Raw genomic sequence first — 21,387 nt, 5'->3', positions numbered from 1 at the left:
AAGTGCATGACAGGCTGCCACTACACTAGGGAAACCGAACTCAAGGCCCATTAACAGAATACTGGTGTTAGTAAGACAGTGTTTGGGATATCAAACATCACCTCTAACTCACACATTCTTGATAATAATAATCAATGTCACATGGCATGTTTTAATGAAACAGTTTTCAGCCACATGCTTTGGACCAAATATGTGAAGGGTAAGGTAAAACCCCAGGTTTACTACTGAGGTGATAAGATACAGCAATACAATTTAGAAGACTTCACTCAATTGTGTCATGTCCCTGGATAAGTAATTTAATCTCTGTGCCTATTTCCCTCTCTATAAAATGAGAATAACAGTACCTACCTCATAGGGTTGTTGCTGTGAGTGAGGGTGAATGGATCCTTAAAAAGAGCAGATTCTGGTTCTAATACCTGTGATGAAGGCTGCCAGGGCCTTTTCAACAGTTGGTGAGAGCAGGGGCAAAAAACAGTCAATATTCAGGAAGCTAACAAACATTGGCACATTTAGTCATATGTGCTGCATTCATTAGTGTCACACAACAGATTGAGACTACTTTGGATGCCCACACGAGAGACCGAGCCCTCAGTTAGGTGGGCATTAGTTCATCGACTATCCACACTCCACTAGGTAATGAGCACAGTTGCCCAGCAGTCCCACAGAGGATAGCCACATTATCAGGTGTGGGAGCTTTGTCACAACTTTCTCAGAGCCTAAAGGTTTTTAATTCTCAAATAGGAATCTTGGAGGTGATCTAATCCAATCCCTCCATTTAACAGCTGAAGTATCTTGGCCAGCACTGGTTGATGGTAGAGCCAGGGCTGAAGTCCAGGTTTCCTGACCACATTTTACTCCTCAGCACTACAACTGTCCTGTGTCAGTATTCAATCCTGGTTATGGTTTCCACGACTGGAAACTTCTGGTTTTAGGTGCCACAGAATAATGAATATGTGTATGTACACATATGCCAAGTGGAATTAGCACTGAGCCCACTGATGCTCAGGCAGGAGTGTAGATCCTTTCAAGAAGCCATGCTTCCATTTCTTTGATAGGGAGCATGGTGATCTATTTTGTTAACACATGACTGAACCCTTGCTCTCACATATTTAGGCAATGCAGTCCCCATGACGGGATGTGCAGGTAGAAACCCTCATAAACCCAGATTTCACTTCAGAAATATCAAAGATGTACCCGTTTATGGTTGGGTATACACACATAGAGCCTCATCACACAGCATTCGTCCTCACATACACACTCTAGTGTAAACCCTTAGTACTGGTCTCAAACATCTCCCCAAATAGCTTTTTCCCATGCTCACTCACATCAGTAGCTCCACTGCCTCTGATCCTTTTACACGAATTTATTTCTATACAAGGTTCTAAAAACACCCCTTGGTTTGTACATAATTTTCTTTTTTTTTCTTCATTTTAAATTGCTTTATAACAATTGGTGTCCTGATTTTTTTTCATTTTCTCTTTTCTCTGAAATCTGTCATGATTAAAAAAAAAAAAAGACAAAAGGAAATAAAAATGCCGTTGGCCAGAAGACAGGATGGAGCAAAACAAAAATGACAAAAATAAACAAAACATCAAATATGAAAATTCTCAGAGATAATGCATTTATAAACACAGAAATGGTTACAACAAAGATGGCCGTGATGAGTGGGTATATATATATATTTATATATATTTATATATATATATATAAATTTGTGTCCGGCAACTGACCGTGGCACCTAGGGAGCTAAGTCCAGTCCTTATGTTTGCCCTGAACTCTCCCTTCTCTGCAACACCCCTTGTTTTGGGTTTTCATAAAGAACACAAGGCTCCCATAGCTCCTTAGGTTTGGGGATGGGAGACTGAGAATACAGGGCCTTGGTTGGCAGAGAAGGGGAGAGGCTCCAAGGAAAACCATAACCCACACTTCTAAGCCACCCTTGACCATTTTGGGGATCTCTGGCCCCTTGGGGACCACATCTCAGCCCTTGCCCCTTTAGAAATAAAGGGGGTCTGACCCCCCACCCAGATCTCCTTCTTCCAGCATTAGGTAGGAAGTGAAGAGAGACCATGAGGGGAAGAAAACAGCTCCTAGGGATCGGGGCACATGAGAAACCTGTTCTTTCGCAGGCAAGAACAGAACAGGAGGCTGGTTGCATTTCGGGCTCCCTTCTCTCTGATATTTGGGAGGGCCAGCCTCTAGTCTTCTATCAGCCCAAACCTGGAGGATTATGAGGGTAAGGACAGAGTAAGTGCCCACACTGGAAAAGTTTCTATGAGGTCATAGCAAATCCCTCCCTTGAGCACCAACCCCCAATTTTTAAAAGCTATGCTTGGGAGGGGAGGCTGCTGGATTACACTACCAGCTCAGTATTCCTTTGCCAATCAGGAGGCTGATGTTCCTTTCGAAGAGGAGTTGAGAATAAGGATGGTATCCTGTGAAGGCAGGCCGTGCCTAAGGCCCAAGGAAATGGAGCCAAGGCCTGTCAAGGAAGAAGAGGACTTTTCCCACCAAGAGGAGTTGGAGAAAGAAGGGACCAGAACTTCTTTCCCCTCTTCCCAGTGGGTGGCAGCACAGGTCTCTATGAGCTGGCCAGGTGCTCCACCTGGATGGTGCTGGTGGTGACAGTGAGGCAGATGTCCTTATGATGCTCCGCCGTCTTATAGGGGGTCAGGTCAAAGGAACACTGGGGTGGAGGGTTGGGGTTGCTGTCCCCACCACCCCCACCCTGGGGGGCTGCCCCAGGAGACTGGAAGTGTGGTGGCTGTGGCTGCTGCTGCTGCTGCTGCTGCGATGCCTGGGAGGCCTGGGCCTGGGCCTGGGCTTGAGCCTGGGCTTGAGCTTGGGCCTGGGCCTGGGCCACTGCTGCTGCTGCTGCTGCTGCCTGCACTTGTTGCTGGAGATCAGGAGGGTTGTGTTTGCGCATATGTTTCATAAGGTACGTTTCCTGAGGGAGATGGTAAAAAGGAATTGAGGAATGAAAGAGAAGGAAAGAGGTCACTTGTAACTAGCATTCTGGGCTTGCTCTTTGCTTTAAACAGCACAATACTTATACAGAGATATTCTGGAGCCATGGGCAAGTTCTCCCCAGGAGGCACTGTCAGTGTGCACTATTGGGTAGAAAAGAGAGGAGGACCTTTAGTCACTGTGGGCATTCAACTGGCACAGAGAAAGCTGTCATTTTCTCAAAGATCTTTGAATGGAACAACTTTACAATCTTTTTCTGGAATCTAATGGAAAACATCTAACTGAAATCTTTCTCCTCCCAAAATTTCAAGTTGCTTTATTTTTCTTTAAGTAAAATGAAGAACCATTGCTTAGCAATCTCTATATGCTTAAGGCATCAGGCATCTCCTATATTCCTCAGCTATAGGTCTATTTAATTTCTGTTCTCTTTACTGATTGGGTAAGTTGGAGCTAGGGAGGTAGCGTATTCAGATCTTTATCAAGAAGATGGGATGCGGTGGACTGTGGTCTTACGGCCTACATACAAGGAAAGAGAAGGCACTGGGCACTCACCGATGTATACGCCCGACTACAGATAGTGCAGGTGTACACCTTGGCATGCTTCACCGTATGTGTAGATAGGTGCACCTCTAGTGAGGTCGCGTCTGTGTAAGCCCGATGACAATTGTGGCACTTGAAGGGTTTATCTTTGTTGTGCTGCCGTCTGTGGGACTGAGAAAATTGGGAGAAATCAGGATGAGTACATTGGACTCTTCCCTTCTGCCTCCTTGACCTTAATGGAAAGCCCTGAAGTGAGTGTCAGACCTCCCAGATTCTCTTTCCATCTGTAGGCAGTAGAAATTGCTTCAAATGAAACTTCAGGAGCCACAGGCTAAGGGAAGAAGCATACCTCATGCAGCACATACCAGGATCCTGAGAGTCAGAATGACAGCTATGCTTGGTCCCACTAGTCCAGTGGTTCTCAAAGAGAGGCATGGGGTTCACTAGGGAACACCAAGACCTTTTCAGGGGGCCCACAAGGTCAAAACTATTTTCAAAATAATAGTAAGACAGTGTTTGCCTTTTCACTCATTCTCCCATGACTGTACTGAGATTATATGACGTGTATTACTGCAACAGACTGAATGCAGCAGACAGGAGAATGTGGCCATCTTCTGGTAAGCCAGGCATTAAAGAAACATGCAAAAATGTAAAACAATGCCATTCTTATCACTAAATTTTTTGGAGGGGGGGAATGTGTTTGTAAATATGTTATTTATATTAACATGCAATGTATTTGTTATTTTTAAACAAATTACTAAATAGTTTTTCAAGTTTTTCAGTTTCACAACATCTATAAGGATAGACATTACCCACATCAACAGAAGCTCTTTGGGTTCCCCAATAATTATTAAGAGTGTAAAGCGGTCCTGAAAAAGTTATGGCACTTTAACATCAAGTCTTAGACTCAAGGCCTTGTGTGGAGGGTGGAACATTTACCTGCAGATTGGAGAGCTGTGTGAAGGCTTTCTCACAGCCCGGGTGTGCACATTTGTATGGTCTATCACCGGTGTGGATTCTGCATGGGATGAGAAAAGGAAAAAGGGAAAAGATGTCAGCGAGGCCACTTGGGGATTGGCTCTGTAACAAACCTCAAGGCCATTCTTGCCCTCCTACGGGAGTACGAGATGGTCTCCAGGAGGCACAGCCTCAGCTCCTCTCTGACACGGATCAGGCCATGGTGCCTGATTTCTGCTCACTGCCTGCATCACTCAGCTCAAGCTGGGCTCCTCTCTGCGGGGGAGGAGAGACTGTGGCTCGGCAGCCAAGGGACAGGCAGTCCACAATATGGCATACAAGTCAGCTCCTACAGTAACTGTCCCTAATGAATGTTCAGAAACATAAGGTAAACACAATGATAAGGAAAAAGAAACACAACACTTCTTCCTTGGCCCCTACCATAAAGCCAGAAACCACGCCCTCAGCCTTGAGCACCACTCCCAGAGAAAGTTCTGGTGTCAAAGAAAAGCAGAGAGTTATGCTAATTGTGGAAAGTAGCAGCAATATTAATACTCGAGGAAACTCCTTGGAGCTTTTCCCAGTCCGGTCCCCTAACGGCAGGAAATGCCAAGTTGAGTACCAATTTGACCTCTTTCCCAAACACTACAAGGCCCTCCACTGAGATGAGCCAAGGACTTGAGGGTGTGCGGACACCTGCTCCTCTTCAGGGACTTGAGAACCATCTTTGTGATCAGGTGTTTTTGTGGACCTCTGGTATAAAATCTTGAAAACATCGCAGGACATGTCTCCTTGTGAAGAAAGCCCAACTCCTCCTCTTCGCAAAGCAAGACATCTGACCACTTTAGGGGAATCACCACATCCAGAAGCAGCCGGGTGAGAAGGCCTATGGCCAGTAAGAGTCTGGACTCCAGTTCAACTTGAGATACCACTGAAGGAGAGCATCAACTCTTGTAGCTGGCAGGTTCACTTCCTCCTAGTCACTCTTTCCTTTTGTTTGCCAGTTCTTTGTGAATATTTAGGACATGTTTTGTTTTGTTCTCTACTCCTGCCATCCCTTGGAGCCTTGCTTGTTGCTGTAGGTGTCACCAGGCTGGTACCCAGCTAAAGTCTGTTTATATTTCCTGTTCATAATTAGTGTCCTAAGGGCTAGAGGTATGGTTTTCTTCAATCAAATGCCCCTGTTTTGGCATCAAGGAGAAAATCTTGCAAGATGTGTGCATGGGTGTTTTCAGGGAGAGAAATGAGAGAGAGAAATATTGTCTCTGCTTCAAGTAAAAGTCTCTTCCTCCAATGGATCAGGGAACATCACAGTCCTTGCATCTCCCTGACGTAGCTTCTGCCCCAGAAAGGCTCTCTGTGAGCGTCCACTTGTGTCTCCAGTGTTGCTTGTTCTTTCTCTCAGATGCCAGTCGTGTTCTCCTCCAGCCAGGCCTCTCCCCCGCCCCCCGCATGCGGGTTGTTGTGTGTGTCCGGGGCGGGGGGGGGGAGGGCATGCCAGCGGGGCGGGGGCAGTAGCCCGCCACTCTCCCTTACCGTGTGTGCTGCTGGAGGTGGGAGAGCTGGCGGAAGGCCTTCTGGCAGTAGGAACAGTTGTAGGGCTTGGCCCCCGAGTGGATACGGAGGTGCTGGGCCAGGTAGGAGGTGTTGGCGAAGGTCTTGGAGCAGTGCGGGCACTTGTGGGGCTTGATGGTCTCCGTGTGCATCTTGGAGTGGATCCTGCCGGGGAGGAGAGGAGGGAAGGGGGGAGGAGGAAGCAGTTCGACACCATGGGCTCAGCTCTCTGCTGGGTGAAATGATGTTGCTTGACGGGATGAGAGCACCCCCTCCTCCCTCCTCCCAAACACATTCCGGCCTGGATAGGCTAATGAAGAGGACACCCAGGTCTAGGTTGTTGCTGATCTTAAGTCGGTGGCTAGAATGGCAGTGAGATGATGAAGAGCTGCAACCCCTGGCTCCTGGTGACCTTAAAGATTTCAGTCTCGTCAACCCTCTGCTTTATTCTAAGGTTACACTCACCACAGATACCCTGCTTCCAAATAGTAATTTGAACAAAGACCAATACCGCCTGTTCCCCATGGACCTGAAGTTGAATGCACACCTTGGCTCTGAACTGAAGCATATAGTAAAAGCAGGGCCTGCTCTGCAGAAGATTTCCAAACACAGACACAGAGAGAAACCACAAAAATCGTTCCAGACTTTGGGATTGGAGACCATAATTTTCCAGGCTCCCCACCACAAACTGCTAAGACATATACTTTATTCTTCACAGACAGTAATGGGAGAGAATTGAGGCTCCCAAAGGGCAAAGTCGAAAGGGAACAAAGAAAACACATGGAGAGAAGAGCAGGTGCAGGCAACATGGCCTTGGGGTGAGGGGTTCACCACCAGGTAGTGGGGTAAAACCAAGAGCAGCCTTACCGGGTGTGCTGCTGGAGGTGAGAGAGCTGGCGGAAGGATTTCTCACAGAAGTTACAACTGTAGGGCTTAGCCCCTGAGTGGATACGGATGTGCTGGGCCAGGTAGGAGCTGTTGGCGAAGGTCTTGGAACAATGTGGGCACTTGTGGGGCTTGGTCTCGGTGTGTGACTTGGAGTGGATCTGCATCTCCGACTTTGAGTAGAATGTCAGTGAGCACATCCGGCACCTGGGCCAAGTGAGGGCAGCAGTTAGAACCCTTCCCACCAAGAGGGCATTGCTGAACCCTCCCCTCCACTTCCAAAGAAGCCAACTATCTGATCTCTCTCCTATTCCAACTACAGGCCCTTGAGAGGAAGATCTCTATCTTATTTCTCTTCATAGCTTAAGCCTCTAACACAGCCCAGTACAACATATTCAATAAATGTTTGCTAAATGATTGGACTCCGTAAGTGTTTACAAAAATAAGAATTCAACCAGGTAAGACAGGAAAATCTCATTATGGTCTCTGGGCTGATGTGGATTTCACTGGGCCAGGAATATCAGTTAACTTCTGTTTTCCTTCTGCCTATAACGTGATTTCAAACTTTTAAAGAACTCTTTTCCCCAATTTCCCACGTATAAAGTACATCCCTCAGGTATTCCCCAAGCTCCTGAGATGATTAATGAGGACACACTGACTAGATTCCCGGAAGGACTTCTCTCCATCTCCTCAGATAACTGTCTTCTCTCAGATTTTCTCCTACTTCCCTTTTGCCAGTGATTCCTAGGGATGGGGGTAGGGAAGTATCAGAATTATTTGGAGGGGCTTTTCCAAACCATATATGTCTGGTCTCTACCCTATATCTGATGTCCCACCAACCACCCCCAACCTCCAACCCCTTGGCAATCAAGTGAAAATCACTTCTGCACTGAGCCAAGGTCACTGCTGGGAGTGGGTTGTATCCCTCAAATGTTTAGGAGAAAAAGTTTTGCGAAACACTGAGCATTCCATGCTAAACCTTTCCTCTTTCCTAGCACATGGAGCCAACGTCCGCACTCTGGCTTGACATCAATAGCATCTGAATATACTTTCTCTCATCCCCTGAGTTGGTAATCCTTCTTCCTGCTCTGACACTGCCCAACAATATCAAATAAGGAGGCCTCTGAGCAAGATAAGCCACAACTATCAGACTTTATGGGGTAAAAGCTATCTGTATGTGAGCTGGAACCCTATTATTCCTAAACAACTCACCAGCGCACAATGTGGGCTAGTAGAAAGGGCAACAGCCTGGAAGCCAGGCAACCGGGGCAAGTCCCTCTTCTTTGGGTCCTCGCCAACTTATCTCCATAGGTGGGGCTTGGGATGGTGCCAGGGAATGATTTCTGTTTTTTTCTGATCCCAGGAGAATTTTTAGAGAATACCTGAGATCAAGACTAAAAAGAACTCTGAGTTCCTCAGAGAAAAAGATATCACTGTTAGTTTGGAGTATGGTCCCTGTTACTAAATGCTTTTACTAAAATTCTAATCATTAAGGCCAATTTCTATTTCTCTAGTCACTTGATAACTCTTAAGGAAATCTGATTGCCAGTTTACCAATCCCTGGCAGTTGTCTGGGATGCCCAACCATTGTACGGGAGGTGAGGAGGTTCTCTTTATAGATAGCATGGTCCAAAGGACACAGCCAATGGAAGACAGCCAATGAGGGTCTGGACACCTGGGCTCGACTCAGGGTTCAGTTATAGGCTTGCTCATCAGTCTAGACCTCAATTTTCTGGTCTGTAAAATGGAGAGATAAATACCTGCCCCTAGCAGGGCCAGAAACACCCAGGACAGTCAAAGGTAAGCCAAATGTTCTCTAACAACAAAATTGCATTAATGTTAACAGCACCAGTGCTGATGGATGAGTTCATGCTACTATATATTTCACTAAGACTGAGGTTAGAAACTGGACACACTGTCACTTGGAGGGGAACTGTACTAAAGTTACAAAATAATTTCCCTTGGTTGCTAAAATTTCTCAGACGTGGTTAACAACACATTCATTTTATACAAAATCTCATTAGTTTGTGTGTGAGTGTTGAACACACACTGCACCCTTAATATGAAATTAAATATAAAAGAGAAAATAACCCTCTTCATCAAAGTTTTCAACTAGAGAAGAATCTGCAAAACTTAAATTCATGGATAATGGACTGGCAACAAAATAAGCAGTCTCAAAGGTCCTAGGTATAATAATGATGATGACGATGAGAATAATAGTTGCCATTTGTTGTTGTGCCTGATACTGCCAGGCACCCAGTTAGGCACTTTAAACACATTGTTTCCACTCCTCACAACAACCTGGCAAGTATTATCCGTTTTACATAAAAGAACACAAAGGCTCAGAAAGGTTAAGTAATTTGCCAAAGGGCAAACAGTTATTCACTACAAAGCCATGACTCTAACCTAATTTAAGATTCCTCACACCAGAGGTATTTAAGGAGAGGTTGGAGCATCATCTGCCAGGAATGTTCAGTAGACTAAAACTACAGAGAAGGGACTGGCTTAGATGACCATTAAAGTATTTCCAAGTCTGAAATCCTAGGAAGCCAAACAAAAGAGTACAGTCCTTTAATGCAAGGTGTTGAGTGATCAGAGAGAAATCTGATTTAGCAGTAGGCAGTTAGCAGGGGATAGAAAGCCAGCCCCCGCATCACCAGGTTCGTAACTCCAGGGGGCACCATTCATATCCAACAAGAGAATGGTGCCCCTTTGGAGGCATGCAACGCAATGGCCTTGGTTACAACAACCACTTTAAATTATCTTTCCATTTTTTTCTAAGATGCTCAACACAATTTCAAATACTCTGATTTTTCCCTCAAAACATTTCCACAAGATAGATGAGGACCATGACTGATCTTCCCATTTTACAGATGGGAACAAAGAGCTAGAAATACGTTGACTTGCCCAGAGTAACAGAACCCAATTCCCCCAATACTCAGTGAAATGCCAGTGACCACAGGAACGGATGTGGCTGACCCACACGTGCATCGAGATAGGGACTCTGTGATGAAAAAGAGTCCTTTGAACTTCAGAGTTCTGAGTTTCTGAAGAAATTCCGTTCACCTAGAATATAATTAGTCGCCCTTGAATTTCAGAGTTCTCTGTAGTCACCTGGGCGTGGGGCCTGTCAAGAATTCCAAAAACAGGGCCGGCCCCGTGGCTTAGCACTTAAGTGTGCGCACTCCGCTACTGGCGGCCCAGGTTTGGATCCCAGGCACACACCGACGCACCGCTTCTTCGGCCATGCTGAGGCCGCGTCCCACATACAGCAACTAGAAGGATGTGCAATTATGACATACAACTATCTACTGGGGCTTTGGGGGAAAAAAAAAAAGGAGGAGGATTGGCAATAGATGTTAGCTGAAGAGCCGGTCTTCCTCAGCAAAAAGAGGAGGATTAGCATGGATGATAGCTGAGGGCTGATCTTCCTCACATACATACATACATACATACATACATAAATAAATAAATAAATAAATAAATAAATCCAAAAACATTGAGGGTGTGGAAAATCCTATCAGGGCTTCTTTCCAATTGTATCTTCACATTTCTTCCCATATACACAGTTTGGGAAGTCCAGAGATAGCTTTAATGTGGGTCCAAAAAACAAACAAATAATAAACCTTGGCAGAATCAGAGGACCTGATCCATGTGAAGGGCTCCCCTGCATGTCAGAGAACTCTCCCACTACTCCTACAACAACAGATTTTGTATAGATGTATCTCCATGTCACAATAACCTCACTTTAAACAAAATACATAAAAATCCAGATTCCCACAAAATAAATTTAAAAGGGATTTTCATTTTATGGTGTGATATATATATAAAAGAATGCCTTTAAATGAATCAAACTTGTCAGGTACCTTTATAATATATGATGTAAACATTTTCCAGGAATACTTTTATTGTATAAAGTGGGGTACACCTGTAATAATAAAGCTGAACTTTCGGATTATGAGCTGGAATTCTGCAATGTGCCCAATACTTTCTGCATAGCAACACTCCCCTCATTTTCACTTACAAAGAGGGATTTAAACGCTCTGTGGTTGTGGCTACTCTCCACGGTATAAGTGTACAACACAAATAAAAATAAGTGCTAAATGATGACTATTTCTTATCTCTTTCTTTTGAAGTTCCCAACATTTCAAACCTTATCTGATATATACTCCCAACAAATGGGAGGCATAAACAGAATTCTCCTCATTTTACAGATGAGGAAACTGAGGCCCAGAGAGGGGAAAAGGACTTGCCCAGGGTCACACAGCAAGTTCGTGGTGGAGCCGGGAACTGAATCCATGAGCCCAAGGCTCTGTCCATTTCCTGTGCCGCAGTTCCCTTCGCTCCTAAAATGGGAACAACATTGCCCATCTCGGTACACTAAGGACAGACCCAGTCTCCCAGCCATGCACATCTGCCCCTATCTGCATCAAAGCTGTGACAGTGGTTACCCCACTCTGTATAGTGGGATCAAACTCCCCAAACCCTCTAGGGCCCTTGATAGTTCTCAAGGAGATAAAGAGATTTCCAACTTTCAAAGGGCAGGGAGTTTAATCATGTAATTATTTTTATATAGTACCACATGCAAATATAATGCTTTTTGGCAATGGACAACTTAAAGGAAGTGGAGAATCAAAATGACTTCCATGAACTAGAAAGTGAGGAAACAGTCATTCTATAAGCATATATTCCAAGGGGTGAAGGGAGGTATCCTATTCTTCCCACTTTTTCAAGTAGACCCGTCCCGTCATCCCAACCATGCAGAGTCAGGCAAGTTCAGTGCTCAAATATGGCCCAAGAACTGGTGGGTGGCACACGGGTTAAGGTTAGGGGCTTACAAGAAAGGTTTCTTGGAAAAATAGGAATGGAAAAAGTAGAAAGCAAAAAGGACCTGGAGACAGAGTCTTAAACCCAGCCTAAAGCCTTGTTATAAGAAAGAAACTTCATTGTGTCACTCAAAAATAAGTCAATGCTGATGACCCCAAAAAGGAAGGGGTGCAATGGGTCTCTATCTTGGGAGAAGGGGCATTAGAGAAATGCCAGCTCTACCTTCCTAGTCCACGCCAGAACACCTGACATGCAAGTGGATGAGGCAGAAAGCTGTCAGAGCAGAGCCTGACTCGGGGCAGGACACAGAGGAGGCAGGGAAGCTGAGACAGTGATCCTCACCCCATCCTGTCCCTGACTCGGATTCTTACCTGTAGGTCTTGCCGTCTTTCTGATGGTCATCATCCTCCTCAGGGGAGAGAACGTAAGGGTCATTCATCTCAGGCAGCCCTGATTCTAGCATCCGCTTCTTCTTTCGGCCCCGGGGAGGCTTAGGAGCCACATTGCCACCTCCACCACCACCTCCACCTCCTTCCTCCGTTAGGGTGGATGCTACCTTCTTGGAGAGGTCAGGGACCACCTGCAGGGCTTGTGAGCCAGGGGGAAGAGCTGAGACAATCATGGGAGCCGAAATGGGGAAGGTCTGAGCTGATGAGGCTGTGGTCACAAGGGAGCCTGAGGGGGACGTGATTACCAAACCGGGACCTAGGATTGGGAGAAAAAGGAGATGGTGTCATGTTGTCCAGTCCTGATCCTAATCCTATTTAATTTCCCCCAATCATTGTCTAATTAACCCCACCCCACCACCCCCCAGCCCAGAGTATATAGGAAACCCCAAACCCTGTAGAAAAATAACGGTCTCCTAACCCTTGTCCCCACCCCACCCCCGGTAACAGTGAGATTTACCCCTTGATTGACTCCCTTCTCTTCTCCACCTCTGAGAACAGGAGACTCCTTGATTCAGAGAAGGAAAGAATGTCACCTCCTCAAAGGCAGGGACCGCATCTTCTACTTCTTTGTATCCCCCACAATGCCTAGCGCATTGCTAGGCACACAGTAGGCACTTAATAGAAATTTGATTCAGTAATCAAACACATATCCCACTCCCCATGTCCTTGGAGCCCGCCAGCCTGGGGTACTGATCATGGAAGATCAACACCTCAGATTGGAGAAGAGCAGAGTTGCTCACCAGCAGTCATCAGTCCAGTAGACGGCACAGGGACCACCGTGATATTCTGAGTAACGGATGCCTGGCTATGTGGGGTCAGCTGGTCTGACTTGGACTCTGTGTCCATACTGATGCCCGAGGGCAGGGACACCGAGGCAGGCACTGTTAGCAAGGTGGGGTAGTGGGGTGGAGCCAGCCCACAGCCCTTCTCTGGCAACAGCTGATCCTTCATCTTGTTGATGAACATTGTGTTCTCAATCTAAAAGAAAAGGAAGAGGGAGGTGAACGGCTTTTCAGGGAGAGTCTGATTTTGTCTGCTCCCTAAGCACTCCACATTGTCTGTCCTCCTCCGTGGAGATCAAGGAACAAGTAGTTAATATCTTTGTGCTTCCAGAGAGAAGCCAAGACAGAAACACTGTATAATTCTCCGTGATGGATGACCCAGTGAAATAGCATGTGATTTATCTTGCTTCAGTCTCCACAGTAACAGAACTTACTACTCAGAGCTGACAAAAGGATATAATAGGAGAGGAGCAAAAAAACAAACATCACCTACCTGTCCTGAGACTGTGGGGATAGAAGGCCAGAAGTACGGGTTAGAATTGAAGTGAGATTCTTCCATTCTACCTGAAGAAAGAGAGACCATATTACACTGAGGGATAAATCTGAAGAAGCTTAACAATGGAGACGGAGAGTTGAGGCGTCCCTGGTCTCTTCTTTGGAACCTGACCACATGGCTGGAAATTAGCAGTGAAGACTTTGGATCTAGAATATTAGTCCCTTTAGTCAGAGCCACTCAGCACCAAATCCCCATCCAACAGAGGCTATCCTAGTTAAGATGCAGGTGAAAGAACTTATACACATCTCATTTACCCACAGAATGTTTCCCATACCCTAAAGAAACAGAACTAGTATTATTTTCCTTTGCTGACAAAAAGAGAAATTGAAGTTATGAGAGGGGAAGGGATGTGCCCAAGGTCTCACAAAGCAAACCACTGACTGGCTTGAAAACAGCCAGGGTACCTACCATTGTTCCTCTTTTCCTTTATCCCTCAAATCCATCTTCCCGAAATAAAAAATTTCAAGAATTCCAACTGACACATCTATAGTTCTATGCAGCTTGAAAAGGTTCCAGGCCAGAACACAAAATACCCAAGGGAATTAAAGAACGAAATTGGCAGAAATCAGAATCAACGTATTTTTTGAGTACCAAATAATATCTGGGGACCACACCCCCTCGTTCCACCAAGGTCTAAGAACATCCATGGTGCTGCACTGGGTACCACACATGCTGGGCTGAGCAGTGAGAATCTAGGAGTTCCCAGCTTAAAAAAAGGTTCTAGGGGCCGGCTCAGCGGCATAGTGGTTAAGTTCACATGCTCCACTTCAGCGGCCTGGGGTTTGCCAGTTTGGATCCTGGGCGTGCACCTACACACCGCTCATCAAGCCATGCTGAGGCGGCTTGTATGTCCCACATACAGCAACTAGAAGGATGTACAATTATGACTTACAACTATCTACTGGGGCTTTGGGGAGAAAAAAGGCAAAAAGGAGGAAGTTTGGCAACAGATGTTAGCTCAGGGCCAACCTCCCTCAACAAAAAAAAATAAAGAAAAGAAACAAAGGATTCTAGCATCAGCAATAGCAGCCCAAATGTCCACCTAAAGACATTCAGAATAGGGATAACAATGGGCCAGAAGACATACACAAGGCTCCTGCTTTATAGTTCTCAAACGCTATGCTTCTAAGAGTTCAAGTTCTTCTCTGTAGGTGCATGATAAGAAAGCTTAAAACTTTGGGAGTGAAGAATAAGCAAGAAAAGTAATCCCTCAGAAGCACACTGCAAGTCACAGATGGGTACAGAATCCAGGCATCCCGCCACTCATTTTCACACTCTGATCACTTCTCCCAGCAAGGCTTAACTGGCAGTATGTTCGTCAAGAGTGGCTTCCCAAAATCCTGGACCACGAAAAATCTAGCCCAGCAGAAGGCAGGTGAAGAGGGAGTATGAGACTGAGGGAATGGGGAAGTGAAGAACAGCAGGAAATAAACATTATCATCATGCTGCTACTCTGAGCCAAGAGCAACCAAGACTCAGGTGGGAAAGAAGGACCTATGACTTACAGCCATGGTCCCAGTCCTGCTAAGGATATGCTGAGGCAGATACCAGAGATACCAAGAGCTGGAGGGTAGACTGGGCACAGAAACTGGGTTTCCAGTAGTGACAATGGAAACTAGGAAAGCTCTTCAACAAAGGAGCTGAAGCAGAAAGGATATCCCTCTAAATGTCACCCTGTTCCTTATCCTTCTCGAGAAGTCTCATCACATCTTTTGCTCTATTAAACAGTATCCTCAATTTTCAGAAATCCTATAAAGGGAAGCAGAACTGAATTTCAGCCTACTGTTTCCTAGAAAGTAGCAAAGGAGAGGAGTGGAATGCACCAAATCTGTGACTACAACAGCTTTACACAAATGAGGCTCAATATTAAATGGCTGAAGATCAACCACAGGCAAATCCTGCTCCCCAAGTTACAAAATACAGTAAAACCAGACAGTCTCTGAAACAGGTGCTAAGCTTTTTCCTTCCAGCATTAGCTTTATGAAGGGGCCTGAGGTCTTCCTCAGGCAGTAGAAATCAAGAAACAAACAGATTACAGTTTAAGGGGATCCAATCTTGCCAAGCCTTCTGTGAGGCAGGGTCTTGGACCTCCCAACAGTCTCTAACGTAGGAGTCATCACTCAGTAAACAATTCCATATTTAATGAACTCAGTGACAGTGGACTCCATACATACTGATTCTGAAAACAATGTTAGGGGCTCAAACCTTAATCCACAACCTCCATCTGTCTAACCATCCAGCTGAGAGAAATAAAACAGACTCGAGTGGTGAGGTAAGGTGGAAATGAAGTAGACAATGAGGCTAGAGAGTAAAAGAGAGGAGGGTCTAATTATAATTTCCCCCTGAAGAGTCAATGAAGTAAACGTATTATGGATGTGAAAATTTAGGAGGGAGGAACTGAGAGCCTGAAAATAAGAATGTCCTCAGATAGGATTCCTGTGAACAAGGCCCTCCCTCCCAAAAAAGATTACATCCATTCATGTCGTCCTTCAAGTGGTCTCACAAGTGGCTCAGGTGAAGCAGTTTCTGAGCGAAGTAGCACCTGTAGGTTCTTATAAAGGGGACATGCAAGGTGATGTGGTCGACAATATCACCACCACCATCACCATTAACATCTATTAAGTGCTTATTGTGTTCGAGGTACCCTTCTAAGCACTTAACAATTACCATATCATTTAATCCTCACAACAATTCTATGAAGTAGGTATTGTAATCCCCATTTATCAAATGAGGAAACTGGAGATACAGACTTGAACAGTAAATAGCAGAGCAAGCAGCAAAGAGCAAGTTAGCAAAAAGGAGTCTACAAGGGACCAAAACCACACAACTGAAGTACATGCTCTCTGATGTTGTGGCTTGATTCATGAATTAAAATTCAGAATATTTCCAGGAATGGACTATACATTTTTCAGGTAGTTCTCAAAAAATGTTTTCAAAAATGAAGTTTGTGATAACAGCACAATGCAGTTAAAGATGATATTCTCTGTCCACATCCTGTGAAACCTCACTCGGCCACTAAGACAAATGATTTTAGAACGATGGAGTCTTAAGTAAAAAGGCCAGACTATCCAGGGGGGTAAACTGAATAAAAGGCCCCTCCACTTCCCCGGATACTCAGTTTATCACTCTGCTTTGCTTCTTAAAAGAACAAAGCTGAAGACCAGAACCACACCTAGCCCTGGGACAAAATGATAAATGTGCCTTGTGGGCTTCCAATAAATATATCAGCCCAAAAACGGTGGTACGAGGAGAGTATGCTTGCCCAACTAGAAGCAATATTTGCCTGCAAAATGACACCCGAGAAATGCTGTACCACTGTCCTGATGAGACTGACTGAAATCTCTGTATCCCTGAAATGAGATCCAACAGAGAGCAAAGAAGGAAGGCTCTTTCCAGAACACAATGTAAATGGTGCCCCTTTGAGCTGTGCGACACAGTGCCCCTGGTGCCCAATCACTCAAATACCTGTTTACTGTCACTTTTACCACTTATCCTCTTAACTCTCTTTCATGGAGGAACTCTCACCAAACCATCCCAACATCTAAGCAGGCACATATCGACATTTTTAAAACCCGAAGAAGCCCAATGATATTATGAGGAAACCCCATCTCTACACAGAGCACCAGTTTTGATGATTATGCCAATATATTAAAACAAAACAAAACAAAACTGGTTTACCCTAGACTGGGAAGGAAGTGGAAGGCTTCTATCATAGCCCCAAAGAGCAGGAAAGAAGGAAAAACAGGTAGGAAGAAGAATGTTGGCAGATTGAAAATCTGGGTTCTAATTTCAATTTTACCACTGCCCCATGCCTCCACCATTCTGTTAGTAAGAAGTAAGGTTTACTATAATTAAGGTGGACAGTACTTTCAAGAGGTTCAAGGAACTACATATTCCTTTTCCAATCTCGAAAGAAATCTTGGAAGCACTGAGGAGGTAAAGAAAAAAGACAATATTAACTAACATCCACAAAACACATAGTAGGACTTGAACTTCTGCACCCGAGTTTTGTCCATCTGTCCATCCTTCCACAGTGCCACCAGTCATCCAGGGATAAAGATGTCACTGCCTCCAGCATGTGATTTTGGTAGACGAGGCAAAGACTGTCAGCTCTTTCCCGGTACTTCCTACAATTTTTTTACTGTTGTTCTTCAAATAAAGCATGATTTTCTTTCCTCAAGAAAATAATATTCCCTTAACACAACCAACCTTTAGAAAAATCATGAAATACTCACACCAACCAAGTTTAGCAGCTAGAGAATGGATCTAGGAACCAAGACTTCTGGAATCTAATTCCAGGTCCTCCATCAGCGGATGACTGAATAATTTACTTACTCTACTAAGTTTCTATTTGGGCAGAGGACGGAGGAGAACAACAAATTCATAAGGCATACAATGATGGGCTGGAGGCAGCACAAAAAAGAAAAGCATAAAATGCTCACAGTGCTTCTGAAAGGAAGAGAGCTAGAGAAATACTTCCATGTGATGATGACTATTAGTGACAATTAGTGAAAATTACATAAAGACCACATAATTACAAAGGAACTACCCAAAAGTATCAGATCCATAGCCTCTAGGTTACTAATCACCAACTAGAAGCACTAATGAGAAATAGAGATGCACAGAAAAACCAACTCAAATTCAACTATATAGAAAGAACTTGACCCATGGATCTCAGACACTGTACTGAGAAAAACAGTTCCAAAATGCACAATCGCAGAAAAGTTGCAATATTAGCTAAGGACTCAAACTGAAGAAACACAGAGAACCATTTTTTCTCAGTAAGGAAACAAAATCTTTTTTTCAGGTCCTAAGGACATTCAAGAAGCGTCATCCCAATAAGATTTGAGGCCTTCCTCCTATCTGCAAACTCTTCCAAGTACAAAAGAACTCAGAACAAGTTGATCCCAATTCTATTGGGAAAGACTATACACCATGCCCAAACAGATTAACAGGAACAATACTACCACACTGCCGGCAATCTGGGCCAGCACCTTCTACCCTGGGCTGGACCACTGTACCCTGCATCCTATGGGAAGAACACCAGAGGGGTTCCCCTTGCCCTGCCCATTCCACTATAAATGATGGATCTGGGGCAGTGCAAGGCAGAGGAAAAAAAAAAGGCTGTAGAAGAGGAGATATGCACCTAATATTTAATCATCCACTTGGCTCAGAAACCTATGGGGAATAAATTTTATAAACCAGCCTGGAAGTGGTTCTTAGGTTCACCTCTAGAATTATAAGCTCTGAACTCAAACTCTTTTGGGTGGATATATGGTCATTTCCAGGCTACCTAAAACTCCATCACCATCAAGCCTCATAGTTTGAATTCTTCCAGACCTACTTCTGGAGTCCGCTCCATCAATTTTATCCACTTTACTTCAAACTACCCACAAACCAGTTTTTTTCCTGAAAACTTCACCATGCCACATCAAATTCAAATAACCCTGTGTCACAGATTCTAATCACTCAACAGATCCACTCCAAAGACTGCGCTGCGATGTTAAGGATATGAACCCCACTCTAAACTCAACTCTGCTTGTTCCAAATACAGGAAAGCAATCCTGTAAGCTACGCCACAAGGACTGTACTGGCCACTAGGGCCCATGTGTCCCCAAACGCAGAATAAATTTCTCCTTTGGACACAATGTAACACTACTTAGTGATTTCACTTCAGCATTTCACAACTCATTCCTGGTGAGTAGTGGTGGGAATGGAAGATGATGGGATACAGTGCCAATTTTTTACCCTAAAACTCTCTGGGTACCCTCAAGAGATAATAGGAAAAGGCTGATTTTTCTCCCACAGCAAACACCAGTATTACAATTGCTATCACTTGAAGAATTCCATCACATTGTCCAAAAAAAGCCCATCTGATTATGACCCCTTCTCCCCCCAAACCAGAAAAGCCATTAACCCAAAATTGTCTTACCCTCTCTCTCTCTTCCTCCTGTCGTCTTATTCCTTCTCCTTTCCAGGGCTCCTGAACTTTCTGTAAACAAATTGTCTGGGTTACCAGGGCCAGTAAGGGTGCAGCCACCAGAGAACTGTGGAGAACTTCAGGAATTCTTTTGACTGTCAGCAGTCAGTCAGAAAGGCACGCGGACCCCCAACCAACAATCCAAAGATGCAAGGATATAACAACAGGCGTGCAGTGCCACCCCTATGTGCACAAGGGAAATAAATCCAATTCCCAGAAACTAAGACGAACTCTATCACCAGTGTTTGGGTTCCACCCCTGGGCTCAGACGCTGGTTCTTCTTCGTTCCCCTGGGCCACAGGTAACCAGTGGTCAGAGAACAGAAGAGATGGAAGAAGAGAAGGGTCGCTGCCCCCTGGGGATTGGCTCAGAAGGCAAAGCTGAGGACTGGAGAGATGCACAAGCCCTTGTGTCAGGCACAGTGCCAGTTCAGTCCCAGCCACTTCCTCTGGCCTCCCCCCCACTTCTGCGAGGACTTCGCCCCTGTCTACCCAAGGCCTTGCGCCAAGAAGTACCTCCCTCAGCCTCCACAGTGGTCTATCTATTGGAGACCACAGCTGTCCCCCCAAAACCTCCTCTCCCTTGAGACAGCCCCTGGAAGCCTTCTCCTGATGTCGCCCCCCACCCCTTCCTCAAAGACCCTTTTTTGGGACGTCCCTCCTTCCCCTCCAGGGAGCTGAACTCGGCCACCCACCAGACAGACACCCGCCCCCTAAGCCCCCCCATTCCTCCCCATCGCCCGCTCCTCCACAACCACTTCCGGTTCCGGGACGGACACACATACAGTCCCATCGTGGACCCCCCCCTTCCCGCCCCCCCAAGGAAAAGGGGAGGGGGGAGGAGCGGAGAGCTTGGCGCGCGCCAGCTGCAGCGGCGCGAGACTCACCCGGCGGCGACGGCTGCGGCGGCGCCAGAGCCGGAGCGCGGGAGGGGCGGCGTTTGCTGGGAGAGGGAGCCGAGTGGGGTGGGAGGACCAGGAGGGGGCGCGGGGAGGGGGGAGCGCGCGGCGGAGCGCGCGGGCACGCACTTTAGGCGCGAGACAGACCCACAGACTCACACGCACGGAACGCGCGCGAGACACCCGCAGGGCGGGGGCGCGAGGCAGTGGGTGGCCCCCTCCCTCCCCTAACACTCACCCGGAAGTGGTACTGCCGCTCGTGCTCCCGGGAACCTCAATTCCTCCACGCCCCCTCCCTCCCTCCCTCCCCCCACAGGCTCGGAGGAGAGCCGCGGCGGAGAGAAGGCGGGAGCGGAAACGAAAAGGGGGGGAAGGAGGGAAATAGCGTTGTAGCGGGGGGCGGCAATGAGGAAAAGGGGGGAAATGCAAAGGTCGAGTCACTTCCGGGAGCGGGAGGGCATATCCGGCGCTGCTAGGGCTCCAGGATACTCAGGGCAGAAGTTACGACAAGTAGGGGCGGAAGTGGCTTCTGCCTGGGGACACGGTAGAACCCTCTGTGGATGTGACGCCACGACGGAAGTGCAGGCGGGTTCTGCTAAGGGCAGAAGCTGAACCTTCGGAACGGCGGTCCCAGGCTTCCGGAAGGGACTTCTGGGGAAGTGGGAGGGTAGAAACGCGACAGGTTCATGAATTATGCATCAAGGTAGGAGGGGAGGTATGGCTTGTTAAAAGACTAGGGTCCCCTTTCCCTTCCCTCGGGAGGAGGTGGGGGGAATAGGCTGATGTAGGAAGTTATCGTTCTTCTTAGACTCTCAAGAATGTCTCAATACTTCAAATATGCGGGACAGGATAGGATGTAGTTTTCTGAGGTCCCTACTTAGGCCCAAAGAGTAACAACCTCTCCCAGACGTCAAAATCTGACCCCTCCCTGACCACACCCCTTACTGTCTTTGCTTTGGTGTCTGTGTTCTCATTGTCCTCGTCCACGTCTC

General features: G+C 46.1%; 1 protein-coding gene across 11 annotated transcripts; it reads right to left on the bottom strand.

The window, feature by feature from the left end:
* Positions 1-1,348: 1,348 nt before the first annotated feature.
* On the bottom strand, positions 1,349-20,840 carry ZNF384 (zinc finger protein 384). Of its 11 annotated transcripts, XM_014793935.2 has the most exons (13): positions 20,634-20,840; positions 20,384-20,439; positions 19,450-19,509; positions 13,455-13,525; positions 12,920-13,157; positions 12,637-12,684; positions 12,102-12,435; positions 11,157-11,249; positions 6,886-7,110; positions 6,001-6,183; positions 4,447-4,525; positions 3,520-3,678; positions 1,349-2,947 (listed from the first exon to the last, which is right to left on the bottom strand). In XM_014793935.2, exons 4-13 carry the CDS (start codon positions 13,518-13,520, stop codon positions 2,582-2,584), a joined length of 1,791 nt encoding a protein of 596 aa, XP_014649421.1. In that variant the 5' UTR covers positions 13,521-13,525; positions 19,450-19,509; positions 20,384-20,439; positions 20,634-20,840; the 3' UTR covers positions 1,349-2,581. The 11 variants fall into 11 exon arrangements, with proteins under 11 accessions (XP_014649421.1, XP_014649420.1, XP_087298959.1 ...); XM_014793934.2 differs by lacking the exon at positions 20,384-20,439; XM_087442833.1 differs by lacking the exons at positions 20,384-20,439; positions 20,634-20,840 and adding an exon at positions 19,729-20,098.
* Between the last annotated feature and the right edge of the window lie 547 nt (positions 20,841-21,387).

The sequence above is a fragment of the Ceratotherium simum genome, chromosome 17 (assembly GCF_057802395.1).
Source record: "Ceratotherium simum simum isolate JZ-2026a chromosome 17, ASM5780239v1, whole genome shotgun sequence".
Taxonomy (NCBI): Eukaryota; Metazoa; Chordata; class Mammalia; order Perissodactyla; family Rhinocerotidae; genus Ceratotherium; species Ceratotherium simum.
Note: the sequence above shows the minus strand (reverse complement) of the source record. Positions and strands in the feature narration are given on the sequence as shown.

Coding starts and splice junctions, on each gene's coding strand:
- ZNF384 (XM_014793935.2), bottom strand. CDS start 13,520: ATGGAAGAATCTCACTTCAATTCTAACCCGTACTTCTGGCCTTCTATC. Junction 11,250..12,101: donor AAAGACGGCAAGACCTACAG/GTAAGAATCCGA, acceptor TTCCCATTTTAG/GAGCGAAGGGAACTGCGGCA. Junction 2,948..3,519: donor GTAGTCGGGCGTATACATCG/GTGAGTGCCCAG, acceptor CATCTCCCTCAG/GAAACGTACCTTATGAAACA.